This window comes from Diorhabda sublineata, chromosome 7 (assembly GCF_026230105.1).
Source record: "Diorhabda sublineata isolate icDioSubl1.1 chromosome 7, icDioSubl1.1, whole genome shotgun sequence".
Classification (NCBI taxonomy): Eukaryota; Metazoa; Arthropoda; class Insecta; order Coleoptera; family Chrysomelidae; genus Diorhabda; species Diorhabda sublineata.
The window spans coordinates 25616960-25632022 of record NC_079480.1 but is presented as its reverse complement, the minus strand read 5'-3'; the positions used below and the strand labels follow the sequence as shown (position 1 = coordinate 25632022).

At 31.7% G+C, this 15063-nt stretch overlaps 1 protein-coding gene across 2 annotated transcripts in view; it reads left to right on the top strand.

The window, feature by feature from the left end:
• LOC130446385 (gamma-sarcoglycan) overlaps window positions 1-15063 on the top strand; it is a 187364-nt gene that overhangs the window by 117487 nt on the left and 54814 nt on the right. The window contains exons 1-2 of one of the 2 annotated variants that reach the window (XM_056782613.1): window positions 5712-5918; window positions 12570-12616. Coding sequence is in view for 1 of the 2 variants with exons in the window: in XM_056782612.1 (XP_056638590.1) it covers window positions 12570-12616 (47 nt within the window). In the remaining variant the exon portion in view is untranslated. Of the gene's footprint in view, window positions 1-5711; window positions 5919-12569; window positions 12617-15063 lie in introns of those variants that run through there. The other variant, XM_056782612.1, reaches the window with a different exon arrangement.

Here is a 15063-nt window from a genome sequence, read left to right as displayed (position 1 = left end):
AGGGAGACATTTCCGTGAACTATCTAATATGTGTACCATCTTTGAGTCCTTGTGGGTTGGTATAGTAATGCTAATTACGTTTGTATGAGGAAGACCGCCACTGCTACAGGAAATTATCACTTTTCTCTTTGCTTTGTTCTAACGGACTTGCTAAAACGGAATATTAGGCTATATTTAGGTCAAGTTTTCATATTTTCAGCATGAACGCATGTAACTAGTGTTACTAACTTTATTTTAAAAGCTTGTACATGCATTGCAGTTTTTGTTATTCCAACAAAATTATGTCAAAATACTTTTACAAAGTTAAAACTATATTTTTGAATAATTTACTCTAGAATATATTCATCTTATGTTGTGCATGGAAATTGAAATGAAAAAAATAACAGAATAGAAATTGAATCTTTATAGATGGTGATAGATTAGTGTGATAAATTTCAGAAACTCCTTTATCCTTTGAGATATACATTTGAAAATTCAAGACATTATAATAAACATTATTAGTCTTCACATTTTTTCACAATTTCAGAGGGTGCTCCATATCAAACTTACATTTTTTTAAATGAAACGCCCTATATTTTATCGCATATTTGGAATCAGCTGGACTTCTCCGTCATAACAATATAGGGTTGTGTTGTCTTCGACAATATATTCAACCAATTCTCCATAAAAATCGTAACAATAAATAACCTTTTGGGATGCAAACGACACATCGATATTTTTCAAGCATCGTTTATAAACATCGATGTTTCAACATCGATATCAAAACCTAGAACATCGATGATGAACGATATCAGCTACGCACACTCATCGGAAACTATAATCCAAGTTCAGGAAAATCACCAATCAAGTGATTACGGATCCTAACGCAGAACGAGATTTAAATCACAGTTTCCGAACGTCGCGTTCAATTTTCGGTGGAAATTTCAAATGCAATGATATTTATTTAGTTGTATGATTAATTCTTGATGAATCACACGGGTTTTACACTGAAATTTGATATGTATTAAAACACTGCTTCTATGCCGAAATGTCCAAAACTGAAAGAGCCATAAACCTCAATAACCTCTCAATGACGCTAATCATGAAAATTGCTAATAGACAGCCTATTTAAGGAAAATAAGTGAATTTTGAAGTTCAAAAATTCATAGACATTGAACCATTGGTCCCATTTAATCAACAGTCTACTAAAATAGAAATAATTATAATATTATGACTCGATTAATTCAATCAATTTCCAAATAACAATGACCGTAATACGGATCTGAACATTCAGATACTCATCGAAGAAGACGGAAACTATAACCTGGATTCAGGTAGATCACCGATCAGATGTGTGCGGATCCTAGCACAGAACGAGATTTAGATCACAGTTTCCGAACGAAATTCCGATTAACTCAATCACTTTGCAAACAACAATGACCTTCATCCGGGTTAGTTTCCAGACATTCAGATCTTGATCGAGTTAACCCGATCATAGTCCTAAACAAATACGGATCTCTCTTATTCACAAGTCACAGGATTTTTTTATATCGTCTGTCGTATATTGTTACTCTTATAAAGGTAACTACGTTAAGCTAGGGGTTATTTCCAGGACTTAATAATTTATCTATGACTTATATGTCTATCGGTGCATCTTCGGTACCCTGTGGGCAGTTATTCTCTGAAGATGGAGTTACTATCACCCATTAGGGAAACCGATTACTGAGTACCAGGAAACTATTATTTCCAAATTCTGTATAAAAATTAATAGATAATTATTCTATTAAAACAAATGTAGTAGTGCCTCATTTATACTAAAAAAACATCGGTATATGTTTCTAATATCGATGTTTCACTTCTCAAAATATCTATGTCCTTGCATCGATTTTTTTATGAGCGATGCTTCATCCCTGTATAATGTGCGTCCAAAGCATTCGAACGTAGTAGAAATTCTGTAAAATTATTCATTTCGATGATATTCATTGAATCTGATACAGGGTGAATCAAAATACTGATACTATATTTTTTGTATCAAAAAGTACTACCAACATACTTTTTTTTATATCAAACATTCCCTATACCTAGAATTATAAGTTAACGAGATATTTTTCTGATTATGTTCCAATGTCTAATCATTTAATAATTAATATTGTGAGTTGGCCATTATTTATTTGTCAAAAATTGATATTTTTTTCGGTGCTGTTTGATACTGAACTAGTCTATTTACTACAGTAAACATACATGTTTTCATTTTCATTATTGGTGCTCGAAATGACATCACAGAGACATCAATGCATGCTTGAAAGCGTTAATTGAAAAAGTTATACACATTACGAAACATTTCAAAATTCATTTCGTATTCTCTCCTTGTATTCATTCTGAATGTGACCCCAAAAAAATTAATCTATTTTATTAAAATCTGGTGACATCAATGGCCACTGTAACATTTCTTCAGATCCACCATCCAAAAAATAGTTTATTCAATTTATTATTATTGAATTGATTAGTTTTAGCAGCCACCTCTTAGTCTAACTTATACTGTCATTAAGGTACAATTTTATTTTTTAACTGTGACGACCCAATGTAGTATTATTGGAAATGTATTATGGAATTAATGAAAAATATTCTCACTCTTATGAATAAGAAATATTAAATTACTTTACATTTTATTACTCTTTGAAATTTATACGCTAATAAACATTATAATAGTCTCGCATAGTAAGTATTTTCACCTGCATATTTTTGGTGTTTTTACGATCGATAATATTTTATTATATTCTCAAAATAAAGTCACCATTAAATTTTGATACGTTTCCATTTTATATCGACATTTAAAAATAGTTCAGGAAAGACTACATGGAATATTTCGAGAACGGTTCATTCTATATTATTTACTTCTAGCTTAAATTGAATTTTTGATAATGAAAATAATAAGACTAATTTGGTTTTTCTTTGCTGGAAGGAAACTTTTTTTAACGATTGCGCAAAAAATAAATTTACTATTGGTGTAAAATATATTAATGAAATATCTAATCCTCTACAATAGTAAACTGAATATTTATTGTCATATCTTGAACAAAATGTAACCAAATTAGTAAACAACAGAACAGATTGAGGAAATTTGAAAATCACGCAATTGATCTTTCACTTCCACATCAAATAGAAGAACGGCTAGATCATGAAGTAGAATGTTTTGTAACAAATATTCAGCAATCAGCTAGGGAGAACACCCCTGGGATCAAATACAAAACAAAAGGATATAATAACAAAACAAATCAGGTACCTAATAAAAGAGAAAAGGAAAATTAGAAGATAATGGCAGCAAACCAGAGCACCAGCTGATAAAACAACAATACTACAACAACGAAAACCCGAGACCCAGTGTATAACAAATATTGTCTATTGCTAACTCAATAAAACGATTGAGGAGGTCTACTCTACATAACCCACTACTGAGAAAAGAAGATGGAAGCTGGGCTTGAAATAATGAGTAAAAAACAAATAGTTTTGGAAAAAACTTCCATGCGAACGAAGGTGAAGAAACTGGAATGAGCTACAACAGGAGAATTCCATTGCTAGATCTGTTTCGTCAAAAGAAGTTTCTACAGAAATTATAATCAACAGAAATCCTTAAAAACCTCTGGACTTGACGAAGCAGCTTCCACACAAAATACGTACCTAAACTATGGAATGTAGCAGAGGCAATTATGATACCTAACCAGGATCCTCAGGATGTTACAACCTACCTCCCTATCTCTTTGTTACCTTTTATTTCGAAATTTTAGGAAATATTGCTCCTTAAGATGCGAAAACGTATAATAGATGAAAAGAATATAAGTATATATAATTACTTTGGTTTTCGAGTACAGCACTCAACCATCAACCAAGTTCATAGAATCACAGACGTAATAGAAAAGTCGTTGGAGAGAAACAAAGTTTGTTCTGCTGCTCAGACCTTTGACAATGTTTGGCATAAGAGCCTAAATAACAATTAAGTAAGTTACTACCACAGAACTACTGAAATCATATAAATCGGACAGATATTTTAGATTAAAATAGAAAGAAAATGAAGTTACCTTATGGTAGTTTACTAGGCCCCATACTCCATTCATTGTGTACCAGCGATATACCTAACCTTGTATACATAACAATAGCAACGTTTCAGCTACCGGAAAAGACCACGAAGAAGCTAATATAATATTAAAAACATTCATAGACATAATTAACACCTGAACTAATAGATGGCGTGGCAAGTTGAATGAAAACAAATCCGCTCATAATAAATTTACGAAAAAATGAGACCAAAAGATCTACTGGCTTCTAGGAAGGGACTTTAAGTTGTCCACACACAACAAACCACTTTCCTGCAAACAGGTATTGAAACCTGAGGACATATGGCATACAACTTTGGGCCTGCGCTAGTAAAAATATTCAAGGGATTCAACATTTCCAAAATAAAGTAAGAGTGATCTTCATAGGTACCTCAATGTAGAAACTGTTAATCATACTCCAGAAATGTTGAACGAAATCTACAAAGCGGTACTGTATGCAAGATGGGTGCCGAGATTGCTCACAATGGAACAAAAACAGCGTCGTGGGGATGTTTCTATAGAGTGTTTGGCAAAGTTTCACAAAAATAAAACGTTTCATAACCATGGATACAAAGTGAGTCCATGATTTCACACTCGAAACAAATAGCTTGAAAAGCAATGGACTGATAATGGAGAACCGGTTCTAAAGAAGGCAAAGACCATTCCATCTGCAGGCAATATCATGGCGTTGTTTTTTTGGGATACGCGTGGGATAATTTTCATTCACTATGTTGAAAAAGAAAAATGATCAATGGCGAGTATTATGCGAACTTATTGTTTCGTTTGAGCAACGAAATTGAGCAGAAACTGACACGTTTGGTTTAGAAGAAAATGTTGTTTCATCAAGCCAATCCACCAGCTCACACATCCGAGATTACAATAGTTAATGAATTAAAGTGTAGTACGTGTATTTTCCATAATTCCCAAAAAGTGGAATAATTATTTTTCAATGCACGACGTCATCGTATTTTTTATCACTAAAGCATTTGCAAAAAAAGATTATTTTCCAATATTTTCACAATTGATTTATGGTAAAAGCCATTTAGGACATCTTGGTAATTCATTGTATTATGGTTGATATGATCATTATACATTGATTGGACACGTCTTGTTTTAGTATAGGTTTGAAAAGGATAATGGCAGATATTTTCCACTAACGTGTGATACATTCTACGTAGGAACGTATGGAAGTGATGAGAAAATGTTTTCATATACATATACAGTATGTCTCGCTTCCAACCCGATAATCAATTAACCTCTCCACTCTCTAACAATGTGTGAAAATGATTAATCAGTCTCAAACATGACAATCTGTTTTATGCTTTCAATATCAAAAGAATACTTAGAACACTGCGTCACTAGCTTGAAATTATTTGTAGTTGTTTGATTGGATTATCAAAAATTCCGAATTTTCTAAACTCATTCTAAATCAACCTCAAAGAAATATAAAAATTTTCACCGTATATTATTCAACCTACGCTGTGCCAGTGAGAGTGTGAAACTTATCAAACAGTTTCTCTGAAAATATACCGACAAGTGGCTAAATGGCTCAACATCAGACCCAAAGTAAACCGACTCGGCGACGGCTACAAAACTTGTGAAACTTCCGACTTGTTATTTCGGTCAGTTAATTTTCAGATTCCCGCTAATCCTGTTCTATTTTGTGATAGGATTTATGCTGTGAAAACCGCGATCAAGTTTTATTTTATTGCCGTTGTAAATAAAATTCCGCCAATAAAGTTTTTCATGTTTTTTTATATGTTTACTTATCGAGTATGCAGTATTGGTCGGATATAATTTTGAGAAAAATGCTGCTCTGTATTTGATTTAATCAAATCAACTCGACATGTAAGTAGATACTTTCCATTCTATTACTAATGACAAATCCCTTTTTCTGACACGTCCCAGCCCCCTAATTATTCTACTTCTTATCACAACCAAAATATCTGGTCGTCTGTACCCTGAGTTCCCTGTTTTTCATTATTCTCCATACTCCTTCTTTGAAAAGTGGCCCATATATCCTCCTTAATATTTTACTCATCTGTATTTCTTCTTCTATTTTATTGTTCCTGTTCATAGTAAATCCGAGGTACTTACAAGTAACTTCTTCAGTAATTGATATTGGTATCTATCTATAAGGAGAGTGTGAAGAGGTCAACTAAAAGATGGAATGACCAAGTAGGTAAAGATGTGAGGAGACTTGGTGTGGAAGTAGACATGGCTGAGGATAGAAAATTTTGTAGGCAACTTGTTGGTGAGGCCCAAAACCAACTTGGATTTGAGTGGCCACAGTAGAAGTAGAAGTACTTACGACAAATCAACGTAATTTTATCAATAAGGTGAAATTCTAAACTTACTGTCTGTTCCATAACATTTGACTTACGCATTTCCTATATAGAGAAGAATACTGTAGATGCATTCAGAAACTATTGAAAGTTATGAACCAATTACATTGAATATGCAAATATTTGGGTTTGATAATCGATAGCAAACATATAACTTTCACATTTTAATCATTGCTATTTGATACATGAGCTTAGATAAAGGTTATACTCATAGGAGTTATACAGTCTAAATTCTTATTACAATTACAAGAAACAAATCAATCAAATATTTGTACTCAAGAGGTACCTAAAGAATAGACAATCCGATCTTCCCATCTATTTTTGGTCTACCAGGCAGTCTTTTCTCATACGGTCTCCATTCTGTAATTTTCCTTGTACCCTGCCGTTTTTCCATTCTTTTCTTGTAAATAGTTATTCACTCTTTTCGAGCAAGAAAAGCTTCAACACCATAATAATTTGTCGCTGGTGTACACACAGCAATATGAAGTGCTTTATCAAAGTTTGGACAAATCTTTTCTTAATTCTGTAGTATCAAAGACAGATTTTTAACGATCCAGTACTTGGTTTTATTGAAATTCTCACAAATGACAACGAGAAATGTATTAAGTCTAAAGTAATTACTCGCAGCTATTTCAAAATCTTCATCAGGTACTTTATCAAGTCTTCTTTTTATTTTTGGTTATTTTGTTCATCATTTCATTAGTATTATCTCTCTATTCGCTTATTTCAACGTCTTTTCTTCGAAGTACGAACTTGTTTAGCTATGAAAAATGACTAGAACTCGTTTTATACAGGGTGATTCGGGACTTGATGCTAACATTTTGGCAGTAAGTAGTTGACATGACAAAAAATTCTTCACACAATCTATACAAACTTAAAATAGCATAAATTATTTTTTCAATTGATTTTTCAACATGAAGAGATATTTGTATTTTGTGATCGTTGTACAAGCCAATGAAACCGTTCGCGGTAAAAAGACATCCAAAGAAAATTATCGAAAATTTTAACTATTTATTGAAAGTTTGAAATACAATAAAACAAACTTGGAGTACTAATGAATAACTAAATAATCATTTGTACTATATACCATCGGAGATTATCCAGATAAACTACGAGTTGATAAGACATTGAAAAGTGATGTTTACTGATGAAGCTGACTTCACACATTTATTCTCATAATTTACATTTATCGGCAGATGAAAATCCTTTTTTTAGAATTTCATTTGGCATGTATAAAGATCTCTAAAAATCTATATATCTCCTAAACCAAAAAGTTAGAATTAAACAAAGAGAACCTTTTTGTTGAAAAATTAAAATACAAAAATTCAGTAATTATCTAGATTAGATTACACCCCTCCGATTTCGTTAAAACTTTAGTATGTTATAAACAAAATTACACTGAACCAGAATATATATATCCATCCCTTCAGGTACTTTTTTGCGTGTAAAGAATCAAATAATTGTAATGATTTTTCAGTGATTGTAATATTTGAATTAATCGTTGAAACCTTATCTAACCTAACCTACATACTTCTCTACAAAATGAAATCCAATCAAAAGTAGGGGCTGCTGTTATCGAAAACCCTTCCATTTTTTCTCGATGATGTGGTCGACAATATAAATAAAATAAGTGAAGTCGATAACAGCAGCCCCTGATTTTGATTGGATTTCATTTTGTAGAGAAGTATGTAAGTTAGGTTTCAACATTGATACTACAATCACTGAAAAATAATTACAATTATTTGATTCTTCAAACGCAAAAAAATACCTGAAGAGATGATTTGCGCGCCCTATATATTTAAATATATATTTCTTCAATTTCTTATTTCTTAGACCTTTCGATGTATAAAATATTTTGATCAAGTCTCAAAAAAAACTAATTTTGAAACAGAAGAGACCTAAAATCAAGAACATTTAGATGCATTTATATAAATAGTAGTTTAAAATCATTTATTTGAATGTGAAATGTATAAAATATAGTTGATTATAAATTCTGTTTTCCCATCTTTGAAGGCTTATAATTCAGAAATTATTAATTATATGAGAAAATGTTGTTTCTATCACATCATTATTTTCACGCCATCCCTTTACTCCCAATTTTTTTGCAATAAAGAAATTTGCCGTCCCTTGATATTTGCCGCCCTAGGTAACAGCCTACCCTGCCTGCTGGTAAATCCACTACTGCGAGGTGTGGCTAAGTAAAGAGACTACCGATGCAGGTGTTTTATTCGAAATAATAGTCACAATTTCTCTTCAATTTAATACCTAACGTTTTTTATTTTATAAATAAGTAAAGTGAGTGAAACCACAGTTATAACGAAATGCTTTTGTGGTTATAAATATTTTATAAATAGTTGCCTTCATTTTGTAATTCTCGTCCTGCTGGCGTTGAACCAGTCGTTTTTCATTTCGGCTCATGCATTTGTTCCGAAATTTTCCCGGTTTTATGACGAACTCGCCGAAAAGAGGAAAATGCGAATGAATGTTTCGAAATATATTAAATTCATAATTTTCATCACTACTATAGTCCCCATCATTTCCTCTCCATTTGTGAGTTGATACATCGAGTTGGGAGTTTCTATTTTCACATTCGTTAGTTTCGAAATAGCGTTTTTCATATTAGATTTTCACAAAGAAAAGCAAAAACAACTACTAACTTGAAATATATGTCGCGACAAATATATAACATTTTCGTTAAAGAATGTGACTGATATCGATTTCTTTTTCAATTTACACTGTCCCATTCGAGGTAGCAGTTGTGCAGTTTTGCTCTCCAAATACAAAAAAAAGTAATCGAAAATACAACCACCAATCGAAACGTTAAAAGAATTTATTAGGATCTTAGTTCAAATCCTGATAGTTTTGGTTCATATTTAAACAGTCTTCTTTAACATACTGTGAAGCTCTATAGCTAAGGATAAATGATTTTTCTTTATAATTCCTCACTTAGAAATACAGTACGTGTCAATTTTATGATGAATCAATGCTATTGCTTTGTAGTTTTAGAAATGGAGGAACTTTTCGGGTACTACAAAGAAAGTGAAGGAGCCAGAAGCCTTTGCCATGCTTATAGAATAAAAAAAATTTACGCATGAATATGACTGTATATGATTTGAAGGTAATTTGAAGGACAAACTTATCACCAATGAGTTGCTGGAGTTAAACTAATTCTACATTTTATTATACACCTATGATTACGTAAATAAATATAAACTGGAGTTGTTCACAACATGTAGGATTGCACAGTAAATACGTTTATGGATTCTTGCCAAATCTAAAATTAGACGATGTTAATTTGATTTATTTAGTGACTACAAACTTTTTCATCAATGAAACTGTAACGAGTTATTTTTAAAGTTTGTTTTTAATTGACGGATTTTTCTAAAAGTTAAAAAATAAAACTCATAATTTCATTTTTTTCTTAAGAACATAAAGGAGATTAGTTCTTTGAAGATCGCTTTCGTTGTATTGTATAATTTCAACCAAACTGAAAAAAGAAGTCACTTCAATTCTAAGTCCGTTTAAAAAATTTTAGACTCTCCGTAAATTTCTAAAGAGAAGCCATGTTATTATGTTGTAATTTTACAGTGTGATTATTTTATTAATAATCGAAAAACATATTGTATATTTGGAGTCACAAATTTCTTTAAATACGAGGCGGTGAGAAGGAAAAGTGATGTCTACAAATGAAACTTCCACAAAATACGCGTTTGCTTCTGGCATTATCTTGCCTGGAATTGTTTTCCAGAGTTTGGAGAGAGAAAGTACTCAGGAAGAGTTAGATAATGGATATGGTGGATCAAGAAATAAATCGTGAACCAGACATAGTATAGTCTAATATCAATTGCAGATTATAAAAACCCTTGCCGACAATTTTGTTTAATCTACCATAGGCGTAGATACCTCATTTTATGAAATTATTATTTTTATAAATATAAATAAAAATATGTATACCTTATGCGAGAAAGTATTCGTTAGGAGGCAATCTAATCATTATAAATTATTATGCGCCATTATTTATACACCTGCCTGTAAAGGCGTTTGATTTAAAAAGACGTAATCTGAGCCTTTTTTGTACCCATTAGTTTGTTTTTCTGAAAAACGAAATTTCACAGCAAAAATCATAGAGGAAAATAAATTCTTTTCAAACAAAACAAAACAAGACAAAACATTTCAATTCCAAAGTATCTAAGTATATATATATAAATAATAATGGTAGTCAGAACCATCTTAACTAGAGTCATCATTTGATTGAATCATGAAAAGTTGTAAAGAGGGTGATACCACAAACTCATCTTCTTCTTATTTAATAACTAGTTCAACACAGTTTGGCGGTCTGTTGCTAGAACTTTCTTCACGATTTCTACAACCTCTTCACTCAGTTCACGTTTGCTCTAGTTAATTCATCAATTCTTATTATGATTGCATTCTCAGATTGCTGAATATTCTCCTTCTTCAAACATTCAAATATATTTAAAATAGCTTGCTGTGTTTGTATATCCAAATTTTCATTTAAATTCATACCTGTCTTTATTCTTTACGACTCGATGTTTTCAATGGTAAACAGTGGAGATGATGAATCCACGTGGACTGACGATTTGTTAGATGCTCACCGAATTTTATACGGGGAGTAAACATTATTTTCCATTTCTTAATTTGTTATTAGTGCCGTGTGTTTTTATGAAATATTTATTGTTCCTCGCATAACTGTCTTCTGGAATTGATATTGGAATAACTATAATATTTCTGCAATAATATCTAGCTATAGACAGGCGGATTTCCTTTTTTTTTTAATAATCCCCTATAAGCGATAAATTCCTTCACATTTAACATCTTCATTTAAATTTACTGATGGACACATCTACTTTTTCATCGAGATATGTATTACAAATATAGGGAATATACAAAAAAGGTGATTGCTGCTGCTCGGATATTTGATTGGAATCTTTTCAATATTTTCAGTCCAAACCAAGGTATAATGGATCAACTCGAATCTTCACTAACAAAAGTGATTTATTTTTATATATAATGTAATTACCCTGTGTATTATTTTATGTAGTCACCTTGTATTCTGTCTAATATAAAACATTAAAATAATAATTTCTTTTACTTCAACAGTCTTACTTTAGTTTTTTGGTTTTCGTAAATCCAGATACTGAATGATTATGATGTAATCGTCGGAGAAATTGCACATGCACTTGTATTGACATTTTAAGCGAAATTATTATTGGTTTGCACGTGCATCATAAATTAGAAATAACATTGTAACATTGAATACGATTAACCGGAAATCATCACACTTTCTTGTGGATCTTTTAATTAGTTCTTGTATATACCCTCTAGTAATTTCTTTTACATGCAACAACATATAATACTGTATATCGTCGTATACTTTACCCCTCATTTTAGCAATCCTTTTAAAAAAAGCTTCTTCTAAACCCCCTAGATATACCTTCTACACGTAAAAACATACACACTTATTTACTTTCTGCATAACCTCCGTAGACGCTACCGTCATCCCTTGCAAACCATCTAGAGACTTCTACTTATTGTACACCATCTGGAAACTTCTTCATATATCTATCTATCTATCCGATTCAGTGTCATAGAAAATACGTGTTATTACTACTCAACTGTATATTTTCAAAAATCTATTGACTCAGAAAACGATTTCAGCTTTCGTGTGAGCACATTTCTCAGATTAAACCCCACTTTTTCGAGTGCAGTTTTGTTTCTAGTGTATGTAATGATTTAATCGATAGTGTTATTTCACTTTGATTGCTTTGGAAGATATCGTAACATTGTTTCAAACCAATAGGTGCGATCTTTAGATGAGCATCAAATAATCATATAACCAACCTTGAAGATAACATTTAATATCCGTTGGGATGAAATATTTAGCTTTCACGCAATTGGTTTCATCCTAAATGAGTTTAGAATAACTCATAAATCAATGAGCTAAATGAATAAAAAATGTTATATATCTTGATACAAACTGAGGAAATTGATACTCTGCTGTTTATTTAGACTTATTACTAATTAACTAACTATTAATTATGAATTTTTCTACCTCTATTTTCCAATTATTACATATCCAGCACCGTATCTCAAATAACTTTTGTTTTATTTAGAATAAGATTAGAATTTGTTCCAGATTCCTGGTCACCAAAATCATAGAAACTCTTATAACAGTATTGTAGGGTAAGTTAAATATTTCTATTATTAAATTTTCACTGAAATTCATAGAAAATAGGCTATTGAATCAGATAATAACCCCTAATATTCACTGTAGTTGACTAATGATACACATTACTAATTTGCTAGATGTATATGCTAAAAGTGATATAACTAATCAAACATGGAGACATCTAGAGTGACAGAGTCACTACGAAATATTCTTTTTTATACAATGGATGTCTCCCATGGCCTATTTTCGTTTCCAAAATAATCCGAATTGTCTCGAAAACAATGTTTCAAATTCATATTCTACCAGTGAAAGTAAATATAAGGGTGAGACATTTACTTTAGAATTATTTTCTCAAAATGAACTCAGTGATTTATTATGTGATATAAATTTATAGAAACAAAGATCAGAATTGTTAACAACAGGAAATAAAAAAAAATTAATGGTACAAACGGTGACAAATCATTGTTAATTTCAAAATTTGTGATCTTTAATATTTTCTAACGAAGTGTCTATCGACACTCTCCAAGGAAATATCCTTGACTCTAATTTCTACCATAGAGACACGGATATTTTTAAAGAAATCAGACGAATGAAGCTTTATCTGTGTCTCTAAGTTAGGCCGTGAATATTACAATAATAAACTTAAACTCACGGATGAATACTGTCCACGGATGAATATCTTCCATGGATAAATAAAGAATTGGGCATACAGGATGTGGTAAGATGGGTCGGGGTACGAAAAAGATTCTGGAGGGATCACGTAGAAAGAATGCCTGAAGACAGATGGCAAAGTGGGCTAAAACTCTGAGGCCGAACACACGCAGACCTGTAGGCAGACCACCAAAGAGGTGGTACGAGAACTAGAGTTTAGCTTCTCAGGAAGATCTAGAAAGAGGGCTAAACGTACAGGATTGAAAAGGACATGGTTCTATTGAAAGAGGAAGAATAAGAAGGATAAATACCATCCACGGACAAATATCATCCACGGATAAATACCATCTACAGATGGAATCTGACATATCTGCCATTTCTAATCCCAATATATTTTTTCCATTCATTTAGCACGAATTATACAAAAAATTTACTAATCAATAATTTGATTGTAATAATAACCTTAGTAATAATGAATTGAATGCACAACGTTGCACGAGTGACTTATATCCATGGCATTTGGATGAGGATGATTAAATTAGGTTAGTTAAATTAGATCACGGTTTTTTCCATAGGTGGTGGTGATTATGGTTTCCTATGGTAAGATTTTGAGACAAGGAAAAAATCTTGATTCTGATCCGTTCCTATTAAAATTTCCGTGTCTCTAAGAGCCAAGGAAATTTCCGTTGAGGGTACCAATAAAAGCACTGATTTTCTAATCGATTCACTGTTGACTTGTGTGATCACTAATTTAGTTTTATTTATATCAACTTCATCATATTTTATATTTTTTCAGTTCCATTTGATTTTAATTTGCCCGTGCTTAAAATAACATCCAGCGTTTTCTGTGTTGAAGCGATAAATTGGTTTGTTTACTAACAAAACCTACTTTGATATGTTTAATTATAAATTATCTCTATTTACACAGCTTAAAAGTTATTTTTTCTAGAATTTCTTTCTATCTAATGAATATTATTAGATTTCAACGAATTATCGAACTCTTTGAGAATAAATAACTTTAAAATTGAGTGAAAAGTGGATTTTCAATGCCATTAAATAAGAAATTTTAATATGAACAAAGGATTGCTCCTTTTGAGTCAACATAAATTTCTGCAGGTTTCCGCATAAATGCAGATAACGCTTGCTATACCCGCAGCCTATACCGAGTTGGGGGGAATAATAACTAGCGGTTTCTTGGATTTTCGATGAACCTACGACTAAAACCTGCATTGAGTCAATGGCAAATCTGTTTATAATGTAGTTTTTTTCTCAGTTGGCTTGCAGAATAAGTATCTACAAGGTTTAATCGTTTATAAAAAGTAGCTGGTCACCAGATGTATTCTTGAAGGTTTCCCTGTAACCTGTTGAAATCGTTCATTAGCAAAATGACCGACGAAATGGAATAAATAACCGCAGCTGTACCCACTCTTTAGTATATTTTAGCTTTCAACTGTTTCAAGAAGCTATTTTATTTTCTCTAATTTTAATTCTTACTAGCTGCTCCGGCAGACGTTGTACTGCCTCAATGGGAAATAGAAGACCTAAGCTTTTCTATAAAATAAAATTGAAACAAACAAAATGAATTATTTTTTTATTAAAACAGATAAAAAAATACTCGGTATGAATGAAGTTTTATTATTATTTATTGTTGCTTACTTACAAAACAGAATTTTCCTGAAATACCGGCTATTTATACGGTTTCAATTTTATATTGACAGACACACACAGTTATGATACAGTCTGTTAATCAATTTAAAGCTTTCTGATGAACTATATTCTTTTTTTGTGGTGCGTAAATAAACAAAGATGA